At 36.2% G+C, this 18,446-nt stretch overlaps 1 protein-coding gene across 3 annotated transcripts; it reads left to right on the top strand.

Moving 5' to 3' along the window:
• Positions 1–3,190: 3,190 nt before the first annotated feature.
• On the top strand, positions 3,191–18,277 carry LOC127514422 (tetraspanin-1). Of its 3 annotated transcripts, XM_051897226.1 has the most exons (8): positions 3,191–3,741; positions 3,902–3,964; positions 10,127–10,333; positions 10,440–10,514; positions 13,500–13,598; positions 13,935–14,081; positions 16,549–16,632; positions 16,942–18,277. In XM_051897226.1, the coding sequence occupies exons 2-8, from the start codon at positions 3,908–3,910 to the stop codon at positions 16,999–17,001; spliced, it is 729 nt and encodes a 242-aa protein (XP_051753186.1). In that variant the 5' UTR covers positions 3,191–3,741; positions 3,902–3,907; the 3' UTR covers positions 17,002–18,277. The 3 variants fall into 3 exon arrangements, 1 of the variants encoding a protein (XP_051753186.1); XR_007930629.1 differs by lacking the exon at positions 10,440–10,514; XR_007930630.1 differs by lacking the exons at positions 10,440–10,514; positions 16,942–18,277 and having other exon boundaries at positions 16,549–16,757.
• Positions 18,278–18,446: the final 169 nt, after the last annotated feature.

The following is an 18,446-nucleotide window of genomic DNA, read 5'->3' as shown; positions in this document are numbered from 1 at the left end:
AGATGCGACACGACGCGACAACAAATTCACGACAGTAAACAGATTCCCCGTTTTATTTCTGAGATAGTCAAAGTGCTTTGCAACGGTTGGTTTGTCGCGTTCAGTGTAGACAGCTTTTAGCTGTTGCGGCGCAGTCGTGTCTGGTGTAGACACGGTCTTACTGTCATCAGACAATTGAAGCTCTGGTTTGATGATATTCGACTCAGTGAAGAATGTACACAGACACTTTTTTGGGATTTCTAGGCACTGTACTTCATGTCGCGTTTTTATTAATCTTGATTTCTAACAACTAATAGAGTCTCAAGAATGCTCAGTTGAGCATGGTAGCCCAAGGTCAGGAATTTCGTTAAATAACACATTCAATTTTGTTTTGTTTTTCTCCAAACACTATATCGTATACCACCACTTGAAGTTTACAGCATGTGTTGAATGGGACCATTCTATGATACTTCTGCATCTTTTTTTTTTTTTTCAAGTTTGGTGCTGGTCACTATTCACTACCATTATATGGTCTTGCTCGAGCGCAACATTTTTAAAAATTTCTCTTTTTGTGGCCCGAAAAAGAAAGATCGGCATACTGCATTAGAACATCAGGGTTAGTAAATGATGACTTAGTTTTCATTTTAGTGTGAACTATCCCTTTAGGAAGACACTTATAATGTATGCCTGATAAAGCTAAGAAAGGAGAAAATGCATTTAAGGGGTGACACCACAAAGAGAGAGAGAATGGTTGAAAAGAGCAAGATTAAGGTAGGAGAAGAGCAAAAGATGGCCCAGCGTCGGATGCGTGGCTGGCATATTTAACCTGCCCATCTGCATGAAATACGGCCAGGCGGACGTCGCTCCGCTTCAGTGCTCCCGAGCCCGTACTTAACATTTCCGTAGGTGAAAGGGGAGGCGTCGTTAAGGGGAGCCACGCTCCAGGGATGCTCATCTCCAACTCTCCCTGAAGCCATTTATTGCATGAGAGCCTCCATATCATGATCAACCCCCTGGAAAGAACCAAGAGGGTCCATGCCACCACAGAGGCTGACAGTTAGACCTTTTCTTGTCCCCAAATACTTCTTTTCTATCTGAAAACAATTTACAGGAGCTTGGAGCACTATTTGAGACCTTTAGCACTGGGTATTTTCCATTTGCCAAATCTTTTAGGCCTCTAATAGCTGGATTGAAGTGGAGTCAAACTCCTTTTCTTACTTTGACAATCTTCAAAAATACAGTTTATGCTATAAAACAACAGTTCATAGTGACCACAGCTGCCAAGCTCTGACTAAAACCCCTAAAAACACCATGAAAATATCTTAAAACAAGTCCATATGATTTGTGCGCTATATTCCAAGCCATGCAATAGCTAAAATTAAGATGCAACACGCTGTCCACAGTGGCTCATAGACAATGTATAGAACAAAGGAATAGGACTATGATGCACAGCAATGCCTCTCTCTCCATAAACTGTGTTAGGCACTTCTCCTTGATCTGATTTATAGGCCTAGTCGCCTATGGCATGATGGACCAACTTGAATTAATATGCATTTGCTTATGGCTTCCTGTGATAAATTAATACTAGGGGAGACAATAGAGGTCACAGGGGAGTCTGTGTTTAGGCACAGTCACTACTGCCTCTGTTTGCTGCTCTACGCATTTTGTAATCCCTCACTATGATGAAAAGGAAAGTCTCACAGAGGGATTTACAGGCTGTGTTTACAATGTGATTATACTGACTGCTGTCAGGGAGGGTTCTCTTGTGGTCTTAATAAAGTAATAGGAATGCCTGATGTGTTTTTTCCCCTATGACTATTCGCATACGGATAATTTTAAGGGTATTTGTTTTCTCCAGATGGTGAACTTGACAAAGGATTTGTTTTGGAAGACTGGAACCACAGTGTTTTCGTTGTTAATGATATAATAAATCAGAGTTTTCACTTGTCTGATCTTAGTTTTGTCTAATCAAATAAAATGGTCCTGAGATTCTTATACTGAGCCATTACGGTAACGCTCTTTTGTCGTGGGTGCATACTTCCTCATTAGAGCAGAGCTGCTTGTTTCGCAGGTTCGCAGGTCGTATCATTGGCCAGCCTATGACAAGGGTCCTGTCCTGGGAGGAGATCCTTAATGACGAAATGCCCCTCTGGATCATCACAGCAACTACGAGAAACCAACCATGCATCACCTGAGTTCCTGCCCTGGAGGGAACAGATAATACTTAATCTAGCCAACCTCATTATGGCTGTCCATGTTTTACTGGCTCCGCTGATATAGCTGAATTTTCTTTCGCTTGGGACACTTGCCTTACTTATGATGAAAAAGTGTCCACCTAATATTTTTTTTCTTCCCCCTCCCCAAAATACGGGACTGTGTGGAGGTTATTAACTGCTTTAATTCCTAATGATGCCTGACAGGTGCTCTTCTTGGTGAGATTAAGGACTGGATGGGCTAATGATGGGATTGGCGAGATTGTCATAACTCACAATAGGACCATTAAAGTGATATTACGAAGAAGGCTGCTGCTGATATGTGTTTAACTCTGGCAAGGTGGCACCAGGCAATCTATCAATTTTTTTTTCTTTATGTGATTTCCTCGCCTACAGGGCCCAGTTTTAGATGTGTGAGGAATGTCAAATAATGCTGGCCGTGAAGATTGGAAGGCGAATAGGTGGAAATGAGATTGAGAGAAGGTAAAGGGAAAAATTAGAGATAAAGAGAGAGTTATGAAAGATGCAACAACAAGCAGGACAAAGGTAAATTTATATATTTTGTAAAAAAAAAATACTACTACTTCTACTACTATATGAGTAGGAAAAGAAATGAGAGAAGGTACAGGAAAGTATAGAGGTAGAGAGAAAGCTATGAAAGATAAGACATGCATGGCAAAGTAGATATACATAAATAAGACATTATATATACACACACACACACATATATATATATATATATATATATATATGTAAGGTTCTTCCAGCACTCTGACTGAAAAAAAGTCTTCAAAATCATTTGCTGAGGGGATTTTATATCTCTTTGTTTTGTTTTTCTATGGATAAAACTGGACAAAGACATTTTCCTCCTCTAAGGGACCATCAATCATCTCCAAGTATCTAAGATACCACAATGGTGAACCAGGGAAGCCTTTGCACTGCAATACTGCCCTCTACTGGCAAAAATATTTTCTTTGGTACAAAAGAACAAAGGAAACCACACATTAAAGTACACAAAGGAAATTAAGAAATATGTGCAACACCTGATAGGTAGTGATCAAAGTCAACCTTAAAGACAGCACTTACCATATTTTTGGTACTGCTTTCTCCTTGACCTTTTCTCTGTGGATACTCTTTGACCTTTGAACAATTATTCATACCGAAACCATAAAAATCCTATTCTATTTTACTTTTGAATTTGTGACATGAGAACATTTCAAATTACTTTAGCTAATCATTACTATTAAGAAGCAAGGAAAACAGTAAAATGACCATTATGTGTGTGGGAGATTTTGGACCATATGCATTTAAGTGACATCATGGAGTTAATCCACATTGGAAACCACTTTGACTGCAGGGCAATGCCAGTCATATGACACACAAGCCACATTTAAAGCCACTCTAACCAGCTATTTTATATCCAAACCACACCCATCTCACCTGTGCAAGTCTCTTCCACTATTTCCCTCTCATTCCGTCTCTTTTCCTTCTCTGTCTATTCCTCACTTAGCTGTGCTTACGTCTATTAGTGCACTTTGGCTCAAAACAGGTGAGTTGCTTTTTACATAAGCTAAACAATGTTTGATACGAATGGATTTAAGTGAAAAGAAGTCACTTACAAATATGTACTGTATATGTGCAAGTATGTGTATGAAAAACAATCAAACTCTCAAATGCAGCTCTGATTTATGTTCATTGCTTCATTACAGATTAAAATGGGCTGCTTCACATTTGTCAAAGTTGTGATGGTTGTGTTTAACTTGCTTATCTGCGTAAGTATGCTTTATTTTCTCATTAAATGTTTACATTTGAGTGCAGGGAGAGGGGTGTTTAGAAGAATAATTGCATTTCTTTATTCATTGACTGAGACTTTTATGTGAGTGTAAAGAATGAAATAGATTCAGCCTGCCTCCGAATGAGCAATAAATAATTTATCCTCTTCTCTTTACAACAAACGCACACAGTACACACATAAATTGAACTAATGCAAACCGATAACACGAATCCATTAGAAAATGTTTCATTGCTCCGTGGTGAAGTCTTGATGATCACAGTCAAAGTGTGAATGTGAGTAAGGCAGTCACACTTGCTCACATGCAACAATTTTCATCTCATTATTGTTCACAGCCACTTTGTTTGAGAGTTAAAGCCTGCAAGTGCCTGAAATGATGGGTATGCTGGGTTGCTTGGTAGGACAGGACATTTTTAAAGCTGTAGATACTGGAACAAAGGAAAGCGTACATAATACTGTGCCATATTTCATTCAAAGAGCAGCTTACTGTTGGTTTCTATTTGGTGAACAATTTATCTGATCTACAACTGACTTATCAGTCTTAATACTTGTCAAGACTTGCAGAGGACAAAAGTGGCATTAGGTTATACCGAATACGAGGTCAAGGTTTTCTGCAAATATTTAATTTTCTGTCAATTAAAAGCAGAAAAAAAGAGAGAAATTTATAACTAGGTGCTTTTTGTTCTTTTTGTCAGAATTCAATCAGTCCGTCAATCGGTTTTAAATCTGACAGTGATTCAAGAGCAATGGTGGGTCAACAAAAGATACATTTTTGAGGTTTAAGTCTTTAACAAATTAGAAACTTGCTTTGTTTTACTATGTGTCCGCTGATTATGGGACGTATTCATAGGTTAGTAATGCTGTGCGCATTGGCATTATGTGAAATGTTTTTTTTAAGTCAGTATTTAAGGCCCGTTCACACAAACGACGATAACTCTGATGAGAACTATAAAGTTTTAATAATCGTTCTAAATCTATGGTAATTGTAAAGTCCACACCACAGCTATAATGATAATGACACAGAGGAGCTGTATTGTTTAAATCACTTTCAGAACATTTTTTTCCGCTGAAGAACGATAAAAACATTGACAGCCAATCGGAATCCACCCAACTAAATCTTGAGCATTTAATACAGCAGACGATATAACTGCAGTGGGTGTTTATTATAAACAGAACGTTATCGTTTTTTATGTGAACTGGCCTTTATTGTCAAATATGCTGCAAATAGTGCTGATTTTGTGTGGTGGATGATAGCCATATACGTCAGTAAAGGACTTTCTGCTAAATAGGAATCAGCCCCACAAGAATGCCGAATTATGCAGGAGTTCAAGTTTTTAGAGGTTTGGTGTTGAATGCTGTTGAGGGGGTATTTGCACCATATGGGATGGGGTGGGGGTAGACTTTATGTATGCAGCCTGAACAACCACTAAATGCCTTAACATTTGGCTAAGTTGTGTCTCAAACCACCTCTTGAGCGGTGTTCAGATTGCTATCCATCTCAAATGCATCTTGGAGGGTATTTGCACTTGAGCTTTATGATCGGATAGCTATTAATAAAATCAATGATATCAATAAAAACACAGTCCAATTGCAAATACTCCCATAGAATATTAGTAAAATAGTTACTACAACTGGTTTTAATTCCTGTTGGGTTAGATATCTGGGTGTCAGTCAAGTCTGTGAGCCAAGATGCTCCAGCAAAGCAACATATCATACTGATCATCAGCTAAATTGTGGCTGCTTGTACTAAATATATTTAATTAATTTCGTCTTACATTCAGCAAGACAGCCCTCTGTGTGTCGTTATTTTCTATTTAGATCCCCTTGCACAGCGGGCTTTATAACTCCCCATGTAATACCATGGAAATCCAACTTATTTTCCTCCCCTTCCCAAGTCTAATCAGGTTCATTCCACTCCCATACAATTCCTTTCCTTAGTTTACCCTTACACACAATCTGATTTCCATGTAATCTCTTCAGGTGCATCTTCCTTTGACATGACATTTCCCAACATTAAGCCATGCATGGTGGCATTTCATCAAAGCATTACTCACAAAAAAAAAAAAAAAACAACACCAGAAATAATTATAGCAGAAAGTGCAGAATTATAGCACGAGAAGTTGAAAGTAATATGCCCGTCACATTCTATTTGCTTAGAGATGTGCCCATGATCAAAAGCTGCTAAAACATTCAAACAATTCCCAAAGCTCCATGAGCACAAATGGGAAATGATAAAATGAAAATTATTCTCATGTGGAAAAAATAAACGTTGACAGGAAGGACTATTGAGTGTTTCATGTTCAGCTGTCAGCCAACTGAGTTGGATGTGAGCTGCCCTGACAGCCATGATTGTGTCTGACAGAACATATCAGGATTCAGAGATGGTTATGGCACCAACTGTGAATTAACATGCTGACACCAGCCCACTCATTAACCCAAACCACCACAAAATGTGCTCTGGGGCTTAGACCTTTTGATATCCAATTGGATGCCTATCATTCTGTTTGGAGACATCACTTGGTGATGGTGTGGTGTTGCATCTGGCTCTTGATACATTAGAAGACACAGAATGACAACAACACTGTGTTTCCATCATTACCCCAGGAGATCCATGCCATAAACAGACCTGGTTATGTGTCAGACCTATTGTCTGGAAAGAGTCCTAGAAGTGACATAAATGAGCAGTCGAGCACCTAATCCTGTAGGCTTGTGGCCATTAAGGGTACCCTTTAGTTTTCTATTGAGCCATTGCCATTGTTGAATGACCTACATCTATGATAGAACACACATAACTCAGGTACACTCTGGCAATAATGGGAAATCCATGCAGGGCCTCTTATCGTACAACGTAATGGTGAGAATAAAAGGTCATGGGAAAATGCAAAAGATAAAGGAGCTGAATCCACATGACTATAACTGATACATGCCTCTGGTCATAAAGCTTTTGTGTGAACTAGAGCTTATAGCAAATTCACTTGAGCATGAGGTATGGTGATGTTTCATGAACTAAAATATACTAAAATATTATATATCACTTAGTATCAGATTTCCGATTGTTTTGAAATATACAAAAGGTTGTAACCTACAGTTAGTCACTTACCCAGTAAATCTCCTTACGTTGAGATAAAATACGTCTGTATTTGATACTCCATTGAGAACATCAAAAAGCGTAGATGATACTTGAACATAAAGTTGCTGTCACATGTCCTCTACAGTGCCAAAACTCCACTCAGAGCCCCAAACGCTAGTACACTACAACACCTCGCTTGTGTTTAATCTATGTCCTTTTCAGCACATGGGCAATATAATCATTATATATTCTAGCAATGACAGCTGGGAAGATGCAAGCTTTGTTTCTGAATCTCCAAGTAAAGATAAAGCGTCAATTTAATTAACTTTTGTAAACACAGCTGAGTCTGTTAAGAATGAAAGTGTCCAAACTGCAATATTTAACATTTACAACAACTGCAAAGTGTCCAATGTGTAAACAATATGATTAACAATATTATGATTGTGTTAACAATCGTATGCACTAAATTCAACAGAAATTCCAGTACAATAAACAGATTCTGAAACGCACATGACAGACGTCACTATGGCATCTCATAGCGATTGGCTGCTGTCTGGCATTTTTTGCTTGATATTTCCATAGAGTTTCTCAACTTTTGGACACTCTCGGCCACTCTCAACGCTTTCTCCAACCCACTGTCAATCAAGTCAAGTCAAGTCATCTTCATTTATATAGCGCTTTTTACAATACGGACAATACAGCAGCTTCACAGTGATAATAGGAAAATTAATGGAAAGAGATTGTTTTGGCTTTACAGCAGATGTAGGCAAAAGTTATTATTGAGCTAAAGTACGTTTTTGATTAAATCACTTCCGTTGTAAAAATCATGAATTATTAACTTAGGGACTGCTTAAATGGCACCTTTTTAAATGAAAACAGAAGATGTTCTTGCTGTTCATTTATGTGTTTAGTCTATAGGTATGCACGTTTGAATGTGTACGTGCGCAGATCATCCCCTTGGAATTATAAGGTTCTATTTGCGTTCTGAGCAGTTTTGAGATGAGCTTCAAAGATTTTGCATTCCATATAGCAAAAATTATATGGGGAACAAGTTTCTTTCAAACATGAAAATGACAGGGACCCTTAATGTATACTAAATATACAATATCAAAATCCTCTCAAATTTGTAAATAGGGATTTTTGAAACGGGTCAAACGCAGACAGAACCTTCTAATTCTAAAAAAAAAAAAAACACACTTTTCACTTGGAATTATAAGGTTCTATCTGCCAAAAAATTAACTGAAGCAATAATTTTCAAGAAACACAAACAGTTTACTTATAATTTGTTTTAAAACACAAAATTAGTGTTGCAACAATGTGTTGACATGCATGAGAAAGTTAAATTTAACGGTTTTTATGACATTTATTTCATATTTTAAATGAATATTTTTTTGCTTGTTCAAGTTAAGCATTAAAGGCAGTGCTAAATATTTTGTCCAGTGCAGATGTTAAATTTAGGTAGGAATATGGTGGGTAATTTAACACATTATTGCAGGAACCATTCAAGTTTAAGTTTCCTTTAGTTTAGACAGAAAGCAGCTACTGTAATACATCTGAGCAGGACTCTATTCCACAGAAAGTGGGACATGTACAATGGCTTTCTCTCTAGACATCAGTATGGCTGAAATAACATGCTAACGTTTATTGTTGAAATTAAGACCCCATCAATTAATCAAGTATTTGACCTTTAAGCCCTAATATTGTAAAATTTAAGACATTTTAAGACTAAAAAACTGCAAGAAAGTTTAATAAACGCTGACAAATTTTTCACTGACTATATATATAATTAAAAATATTTCAAATTTAAAATATTTAAATTACTTCAACTATGCAACAACTCAGTTTTTACCAACAATGTAAAATTTAACTTAACTTTAACTTTAATCCAGTGTGCCATAGCATATAGCTTTACAGCTACATAGTACATACAGCTCAGTACAAGTACACAGGATTGATTAAGGTTAAAACATAACCTAATATATACATAACTTTCCCTCGTATGACAATGACTGGAGTAAAGCAAATAACATTAGACTACAAAAACCGGACCTATCCTCTTAATAGCGCTGCTGGCTAGCGTGGTGTCTAACTGAAAATAACTCCTCAGCAATCAGATACAACAGAACACACAAAAAGACTAATTCCATGGAATTTGGGCTGCTGTCATTGACAAGATCATAAATAAAATAGTCCATCATGAGGTTTCTAATAAACATTGCGTTGTGTGAAATTATTTAGTCTTCTCTTCACTGATTTAGCGTTTTTCTGTGATCTGACAAAGAACGCTGATCCTGATTGGTCCTTGTATGTGCATTCGAATTGCTGATTGGCTCACGCAGATAGAACCTTATAGAGCCAAGTTAGAGGTCGACTTTGTAGATTTGTAGAACTTAAAAAAAGAAACATCACATGATGTAAATAAGTTGTCTCAGAATATGAATATGTGAATAACTCAATTTTGACAAAAATGTCAGATAGAACCTAATAATTCCAAGGGGACGAGATGTCTTTCTTTACAAAGTGACATCGCAAAATTACTTGTCTGCCCCGCATAATACAGAATTAGTCGTTTCCGCGGATCCATGCGAACTGGAATCATTCTGATAACGTTTTATCTATGCATAGGGAAAGGAAAGGGAAGGAGGCCTTTGCAGGGGATAGTTTAGTTGACACTTCACTTTGTCGTCGTGTCTAAGCGCAAATCCCATAATTCACAGCGCCATGTGAAGCCTAAAGTCACCATGAAATCAAAATTGACTTTTTATTTTTTTTAATGGAAAATTGCAGCATTTATTATAAATTATTTATTTGTGTATATAAATTATTTTTTTTATTCATCATCTTTAATCAAAATTTGGCAAAAATCCTGTCCCACTTGCAGTGACAAAATGGCAATTTGTCTGTATCTGATTACTTGCCCCCTTCATTGTCAGTAATGGTTAAGGCTCTGATGACAGGGTGACTGTATACATTATTCTATGCGTATCTAAGCATTAGCATATTACTATTAAAATGCAATGGTGTATTTGTGTAAGTAAAAAGAGGAACTTTTTTTTTTTTTTTTTTTGACAGCTGGCGGGCATGTGTCTGGCAGCTGTAGGGATATGGGTGACTGTGAATGAAGATTCCTTTATCAGAATTTTGCCACCCTTTACTGATAAGTTCATGAGTCATGTCAATGTGGGAATCTTCAGCATCACTATTGGAGCAGTCATGACTCTACTCGGATTGCTGGGGTGCTGCGGAGCTCAGAAAGAGAGCAAATGCCTTCTTATAATGGTAAATCTCAATCATATCAAGTGCCTTATGAATAAGTTTTTACATTCAAGTTTTTTTGTTTGTTTTTTTTTTTGTATGTTCACCGTCTTTTTCTTTGTACAACCAGTTCTTCTCCATCATCCTGATCATTTGCATTGCTGAGGTGGCAGCTGCAATAGTAGCACTGGTTTATTCTTCATATGTGAGTCTTGCTCTAAACCACTGACCTCTCTGCCAAGCCTCCCCATCCCCCCACTCACTCTTTGTCTCTCTTTTCATTTTAGCTGCATGTAAATTCCCATCATACTCTGGCCATCATTAAATTAGGGGGTTTGAAATGGCTCCAGCACATTCAGCCACTTAATAACTCCCAGATTGCCTCAGGCGCTATGCCAGCACTCTCACTTTGAGCAATTTATCGCACTACAATATTGACGTTTAGGCATTTTATATGCAAAACAGGCGATTTACATACAGAGCTTCACCCATTTAGTGAAATGTATAATAATTACAACAACTTTAAATGAGTTATAGAGGGTACGTTAAGAGAATAATGCCATTTAATTAAAAAACACAAAGGCCTTTTAGGGCAAATTAAAAAAATTGAATTCTATTTAACAGACAGCAATCTCATTTAATGCATATGAATAGTTTAACCTATATATAAAGAAGAATATATATAAGAAAATCTAAAGATCCAAAATCTAAGACACTGAAAATCTGGGATTCAAAAAATGGAAAACAAAAAATATAATGCTATAAATTAATCCAAAAATATTAATCAATATTCTAAGTTTAATTTAACCATTTAGATTTTTTTTTTAATCTAAATAATCATGTATTCTTTTAACTTAATGTTTCTTAATGTCAGTAATTAAATAAGCAAATTTTTTGATATTAACCATATTTTATTGTATCACAAGAAGCTCTTTAGAACCTGCTCAAATCAAACTGGATAACATACATGATCATCAGGTTTTACACAACTTACCATACATAAAAAATAAAGTGTAGTTCAGTTTCTCTCATTATGTCATAATAAAAAGAGTATAAAATCAAAAAGATATGCCAAATAGAAGCCATTTCACTCATACTTTTGGACCACACTGTATATTTGTGGTGTTTGGTAATTGTGGTTCTACTCCATTGGGATTTAAAATGGTCTTCTAGGCATTTATGCAAGCGTAGAATCAGTTTGTTCATGGAACATCATTTATACAGCTATCTGGATGAAACGCGGTACTTCATCAACAAGCTAGAGCGGTTAATGCTACTGGGGAGTCACCAGAAAGGAAGAGTACAGGACATTCTTGTGAATTATAGATCAACTAAATCATTCGGAGGAACATTAAGCATGCAAATACCCATTTAATGTGCTGTTTGTCACCATCACACTTTTGTCCATTCATTCATTTATTTATTTATTATCATGACAGAATAAATTGGTGTTTTAATAATTCATGTGCAAGTCTATGAGCAGCTGCCCCGTTGTAGTTCAGATAAGAAATAGGCTCCACAAACTCATAGGAATCACACAATATGAATTTTAATAGCATTACATGTTTACATTAACATGTAAAATTGTTATGGGATAAGCCAAATCGTTGTGGAGATTAAGTTTTTTTAATGTTCAATTGGTCAGAGCTGTTTATTGTGTGATCCAAAATGTAATCACTCCCATTTCAATAACATTTCAATTCCATTTAGCTGATGTGGTGTCGTTTGGCAATAACATGTTCACTGTTTAAATTAAAGATCGTTATTATGATAAGAAAAAGAACATTAAATTTATGTTCTTATATTGTATTACTTTCTGTGCTGTATACGCACTGGTCTCAGATCAGCAATTAGCAATCACTCCCTTGCCTTACAGCGCTTTGTCCTGTCTAGATTGTGAGGGAATTCCTCCAGACATTGATGGATTAGCTTGCATGTAATAACCCTACTGATATGTGTAGCTTCCACTGCTTCATAGGTAGGAGGGGGAGCACTTTTAATTGTGTTTTGTCTACACATCCCCACAGGCATGCTGTGCTGAAGACCACTCTTGCTGACCCCAACAAACACACATGCACAAGTAACACTTAGCAACAGAGTCCTTGTGTGACTAAAACTCATCTAGGTTTATTAATCAAATTCCAACTAATAAGACAGAAGGGAGAAAGTAAGAGAAGAGAGAGAGAGAGAATGATCAAGCAAACGCAAGCATGCATCACAAAGGAGATTTTTACTTTACAAAACATATGCAGCACTAGTGCATTCACATACATTATACTATTTTCCATTTAGTTATCACACATTCAGTTCTAAAAAAAACACACTGAATAACAGGCATATGTGTAATTATGTAACAGTGTTCTTTATGCGTCGAAGTGATTTTTTTTGTGTGCAATTTTGTGCAAATTTGCTCTAATTCAATAATATAGCAATTGTCCTAACGTTTACGTCTTAATCTTGCATGTGTAAAGTTGCTTTTACCACTGGCACACTTTACTGCATTTTGCATTTTTGACTTGGGTGATATTTGACTTGTTGAGCTTTGATAATGATTCAATTTCAAAACACGAATGCCTTGGTTTGTTAAACATCTTACCGGAGTTTGATTTATAAATCAAATAAATTACCAGTAAATACGGTTTACTCATAAATGACAATGTTACAAAATTATGTTAATGATGTAAAAAAAAAAAAAAAAGTGCTAACATTTTAGTTACCACTTACACTTAAAACCCATCTTTTATACGCAATTGGGTTCAAGTGTACTGGTGATTAAATAAATTTTTTTAATACAGATATGGTATGTTAAAAGTACATTTTAGTTCATATTCATGGTGTCTCAAAATAGCACAGCTGAGTACACTTAGATGTTCTTAAGATTATCTTAAGAAGTAGTATATTAAGTATTAATACAATTAGTGCACGAAAATAGAGCACTTTAAGTACATTATGGAAGTGTACTTTTTTCATCTGGGTTATAAGTGTTACCGAAATAACCTTACAATTATGAAAAAAAAAAAACTTTTTACTGCCTAGAGCCTTTGTTTCATTTAGCCATGATAAATGTCATTGCTAGCGGCCTTGAAAGCAGTTTGCTGCATTTGTATATGATTTTTATCTGCGAGTACTTTCTTTCTGAATTCTCACGTGTAGTTTTTCATCTGTCCCTTTTTGTCTGTGATTTTGAAAGACTGAGGTAATTCTAAAAGCGTGGGCCACACCTGGACTGAAGGAGCAGTATGGGAAAGATCAAATCCTCACAGACTTGTGGAACTCAACCATGACAACAGTAAGCCACAGCCAACCAAATACATGCATACACGAGTATTGATCTGTGCTTCAGGCTTTTCAGTATGTGGTCAAATAAAATTAATCCATCATGTCAAATTTCCTGGCCAAAATTGCCCTTAAAACCAGTATGGGGTAGTTGACAGTAAATGTGAAAATGAGCTTACTAAACAGACTGCCTGGAGTTTGACAGGCTAATGAAAACCCTTCAAAAGCTTTACAGATCAATACTCATATGTATAACATGGGAACATATGTAGATATGTTAGCCCTACAAATCCTTATTTGTGAATATATATGGAACTGACTGTTATTGCCATTCCATTTTGTGTAACAGTTGCAGTGTTGTGGCTTCAGCAACTACACAGACTTCTCTGAATCCTACTACTATAAGCGAAATGGGGCCCTTTACCCTCCGACCTGTTGTGCAGGTCTTGAGCTCTTCCCCTGTGATGAGGACAATGCAAATTTCAGTAGAGTGGTGGTGAGAAACAAAGAACATTCTGAGTTTTATCAAATAATTCCACTGCAAAAGATAGCAAGAGTCTGGAAATGTCTACAGCTGCTAGTACAGTAGGTGATGTATTACATGGGGCATAGAAACTAGCTTCTTTTAGGCATAATTATTATATTCTATAAGTTTCTGCGGCTGCGTGAAGAAAAATAGTGTTGATGGCTGAGTATAAATGGCCATGTTCAAGTACTTGCTAATACATGTGCTTTTCTCCATATGAAAACATGTATACAACAAACACATAAAAACATTCGCAAATATGACCAGTATGCAACAGCTAAAGTAACTGTATTTCGTAAAATTAATAATTAGCTACCTACCATTTACTACTGAAACTTTTTTCTACTCTGGCATGTTGAAAGGTTTTGGGTCATCCCAACTTTTTGGTTTCAAAATAATCTCTGGTTCTCATTTGGAATTATGAAGTAGGCAACTCGTATTTTTGGTAATTCTGATAGCAGCACTTCTTGGCACAATGGTTTTTGAGCCAATCACCTGAGCCATAAATAGCATATGATTGATATTTCATACAAGTGCACCTGGGAAACTCGTACCGCGACGTCATGTATTCAAGTCGGAAATATAACACTGAAGTAGCCAAATAACCAGGGGTGCACATAACTTTTTTGGTCTGGTTCTCAAGGGAGCACCTGGAGATGTTGCTTGGTACTCACACTTTACGCGACACACTTATCCTAAAAGCTGTCCTCATCACTTTCCTTCTGACTGCTCTCCTCACCATCTTCTTTTCTCTCAAACATGGCAGATGATGATAATGATTTTTTTATTTTTACTAACATTAATGACGGACAACAGCAAGAATATTAGGCTGCTGTCTCTTTAAGCAGGAAAGCACGGACCGAATAACTGGCACACATCCGGTTTCTTTCTCAACTGTTCACTTATGACATAGCCGAGAGAATACTTTCCGAGACACGTATTTTGACAATTTTGTGTGTATGTGTCCGTTCAAGTGCAAGTAAATGCGAAAAAGGAATTAATTCGGTGTTCAAGCGCTCTCTCTCTCTCTCTCTCTCTCTGCGTGCGCGTGTTTCGGGGATGTGAGGCTGTGCGCACAGATAACAGCTCGCGAGTCCCGATTTTCGCCTCTTCTTCCGCTTTTAAAATCGTTTGAATGTGTTGGCAAGACAAAACACGTCCAAATGATAAACTTTCACTCTATGATGGTTAAATTTAGCCGTTAATCCGCGAATCACATGCGTGCCGAACCGTTGGACCTTATCCGTTGCACACCAAATAATTAAAGAACACACGTATCATCATGATTGCTATCTTACCAGAGATGGAGAAAAATCCTACTCCAGTAAGTAACTGTGTGTAACTAAGTCACTGTGAACCGGTCCTCAAAAATGTTGGTACTCAAAAGCGCTTCCCTACATGTTTTCTGGTTCGCGTCATTTATTATTATTATTTTTTTTTTTACCGCGCATGCGTACCTGCGAATAACTAAGTTGCATCTGAATTTGAACTGATGAAATGGATTGAAATACAGCATGTAAAATGAAAACGACTTGCAAAATCAATCATTATAATCACTGCACAATTGCTTTTCTCTCACCATTCTCAATATAGATTAAAGATCTTATTTTTAATGTAAGAGGGGCCCTGGCCACTCATTTTTACTTGAATGTGCAAGCCAGGCTTCCGGTTTCAGTGGCTTCCATTTATTTTACCTGTACAAAAACAGTCTGTAATGCTACTTGATACTGTAAACTGGTATTTGTTGTCACATTATTTTAAGTTATCACAATTATAAACACACTGGTTTGAAGCACAAATAGTTTTACTGTTAACTGCACTTTTCTATTCTTCTAGTTATTAATCTATAGCAGCTAATGAATCTGAACTTATGCACATTCAAGGAAATAACTTATTTCCACTAAAAATAAGGTGGATAGATCAATGTTTCAAATTGACGCACAATGTCATAACTCTGCAACTTGTGTATCATCTAGGATTCTGAGTTTCCCACTCGCAAATACAACTTCACTCAGCCATTCGTGTGCTCGTAACTCGTAATCGTGATATTTTTACTTGAAGGGCACATTAGTCCTGAATTTGAAACTGCTTTCTAGCATACAACTCTTCTAAGTTCTGTACTAGAAATAGATGGTAAGAGTAATATGTTGTTCTGAATTCACCCAATCACTATGAAGTCACAGGAAAATGATGTCATGACAGCTCCGATTGGCTAAAGGCATCATAACCAACTATAGCTAGTGCCCACTTACCATCTGTTCTGCAGGAATTACCAGGCAAATGATATTTAACCTTATTAATATTCATGAGCCAAACTGATAAGATATATAAATGTGACCCCCCACCACTTTTTAGATCGTTCCTACGCCCTTGTGTATTACAGTGGTGCGTTTATGTAATTTGGGCCCTTTCATCTGATATTGGTTTCTCTTCCCAGGGCTGTTTTAAACAAATTGTTAAGGTCACCCAGAGGAATGTTGACATTGTCGGAGGAATAGCTGCTGGAGTCACTGCCATTGAGGTAAACACAACACATCCATCATGCTGTTATAAAAACAAATGTATTGAAGAAGTGTATTGGGTTTATGTAAGTAGTTTAGCAGCTCTCACGATTTGACTATAGCCTTTATCATGATTGCTTAAGCCTAGTTTGGTATACAGAACAATTTACCATTTTGCATGTCCAGCAAAAGGTATAGCGACAGGCATCATTATCTTCACTGCTTCCAAATGCATTTAAATGTCCTTACGCATGTTAGGCACTTCAATCAAAAGCCACAGAAAAATTATTTGCCACCACCTACAAGTGACAATGTATTTTGTTTTCTAGTTGGCAGCGATGGGGGTGTCTATGTATCTCTATTGCTACCTGGACAAAAAAGCAACCTGAAAGTCTCATCTTACTTGTTTACAATTATGTATATGCATGTTTTGTTTATGCCACAAACTGGACAAGCTTAGATAATACTTTAACTGTAGATATTAGGCCACTATTTATTGTAAGATTACAAGGATGATGAAATTGTCTGTTATTTGATTTTGAAATGGGATGTTACATGAAAATATACATACATATATATATATATATATATATATATATATATATTATGAGTATGTAATGTAATGCAAATCATGAAATAAAAATGTTGTATCCCCTTCTACATGAGAAAGTAATTTCATTTACATATTGAAGCAATAATTGTTTTGCACTGAAACGCTTAATGTCACACAAGCTCTTCTTATACATGAAAAATTAGTTTAGGGAGAGATAGTAAAGTGTTCATTGAGAATGTGTCATAAATAATGCATTTTTTTTTTTTTTTTTTTTTTGCATCACACAAAACTATTCCTACCACACTGAATATAGTATCTCTTTCTGTGAACAGTAGATACTAAATAAATAAAATGTAACAGGACATTAAACCAATCAATACATTCCTCTAAGAATCTCTTGTAATGAAAGGCACGCAGGTAAAAAAAGTGTGACCTTCCACCTCATTGATTTCATTAGTGTAGAATTATAATGAATTAATAGTTTTAAATGACAAATACAAAATATTGCATAGGGTTTTTGACTGGTAAGATTCACTATATCTCACTCTACAAAAACAACACCTACTCTAGCTGGCGGTCTGCATAATCATGAAATCACCCCTACAGCTTTGGCACACATGGTCAAATCACATTTACGCAGGGGATCAACCACACGAAATTTGCATTGTTTTCAATAGTGTCACCATTTCCTTTGTGGCCGCTTCAGTTTTCCACATAATTTGCCTGCTGTGCTGTCTGCTTATCCAACAGGAAACAATAATTTAAAAATACTTTTATATATTTCTATTGAGAAAAACAGAAAAACTATTTGGAAAAAATACATAAATTTAATTTATGTAGCTGAAGATGTTATTGTAGTGCGTGATTGTAGCTATATACTTAATTGAAAATAAATTCCAGCACTACAACAACCATAATGAAATGACTCTTCACAATAGATAATGCTAAAGTATGGAGTCAATTTAAAGCCACATATCGTTGCAAAAGAAAAATAACAAAAATAAAGAATTGCAAAAGAAAAATAAAGTAGTGCAAAAATAAAAAAATAATTAATTGCAAAAAATCACTAGTATACTAGTATTATAATGTGCATGGTGTTTTTATTGTGTTAACTAAATGTCTATTAAAAGTGTTTGCTTAAGTTAGAGATCGTGTTAAAGCGGTGTTTATTATTAGCCATACAGGTGCTGGTCATATAATTAGAATATCATCAAAAAGTTCATTTTTTTATTATAAATTATTTTTAAAAATGAAACTTTCATATATTCTAGATTCCCTACA

Source organism: Ctenopharyngodon idella, chromosome 6, assembly GCF_019924925.1.
Source record: "Ctenopharyngodon idella isolate HZGC_01 chromosome 6, HZGC01, whole genome shotgun sequence".
Classification (NCBI taxonomy): Eukaryota; Metazoa; Chordata; class Actinopteri; order Cypriniformes; family Xenocyprididae; genus Ctenopharyngodon; species Ctenopharyngodon idella.
This window is presented reverse-complemented; position numbering and strand designations above follow the sequence as displayed.

Bases quoted from the DNA above. Each gene is read 5' to 3' on its own strand.
- LOC127514422 (XM_051897226.1), top strand. From the start codon at position 3,908: ATGGGCTGCTTCACATTTGTCAAAGTTGTGATGGTTGTGTTTAACTTG. The intron at 10,515-13,499 runs GTGAGTCTTGCT...TGATTTTGAAAG, and splicing joins CACTGGTTTATTCTTCATAT to ACTGAGGTAATTCTAAAAGC. The intron at 14,082-16,548 runs GTGAGAAACAAA...TTCTCTTCCCAG, and splicing joins CAAATTTCAGTAGAGTGGTG to GGCTGTTTTAAACAAATTGT.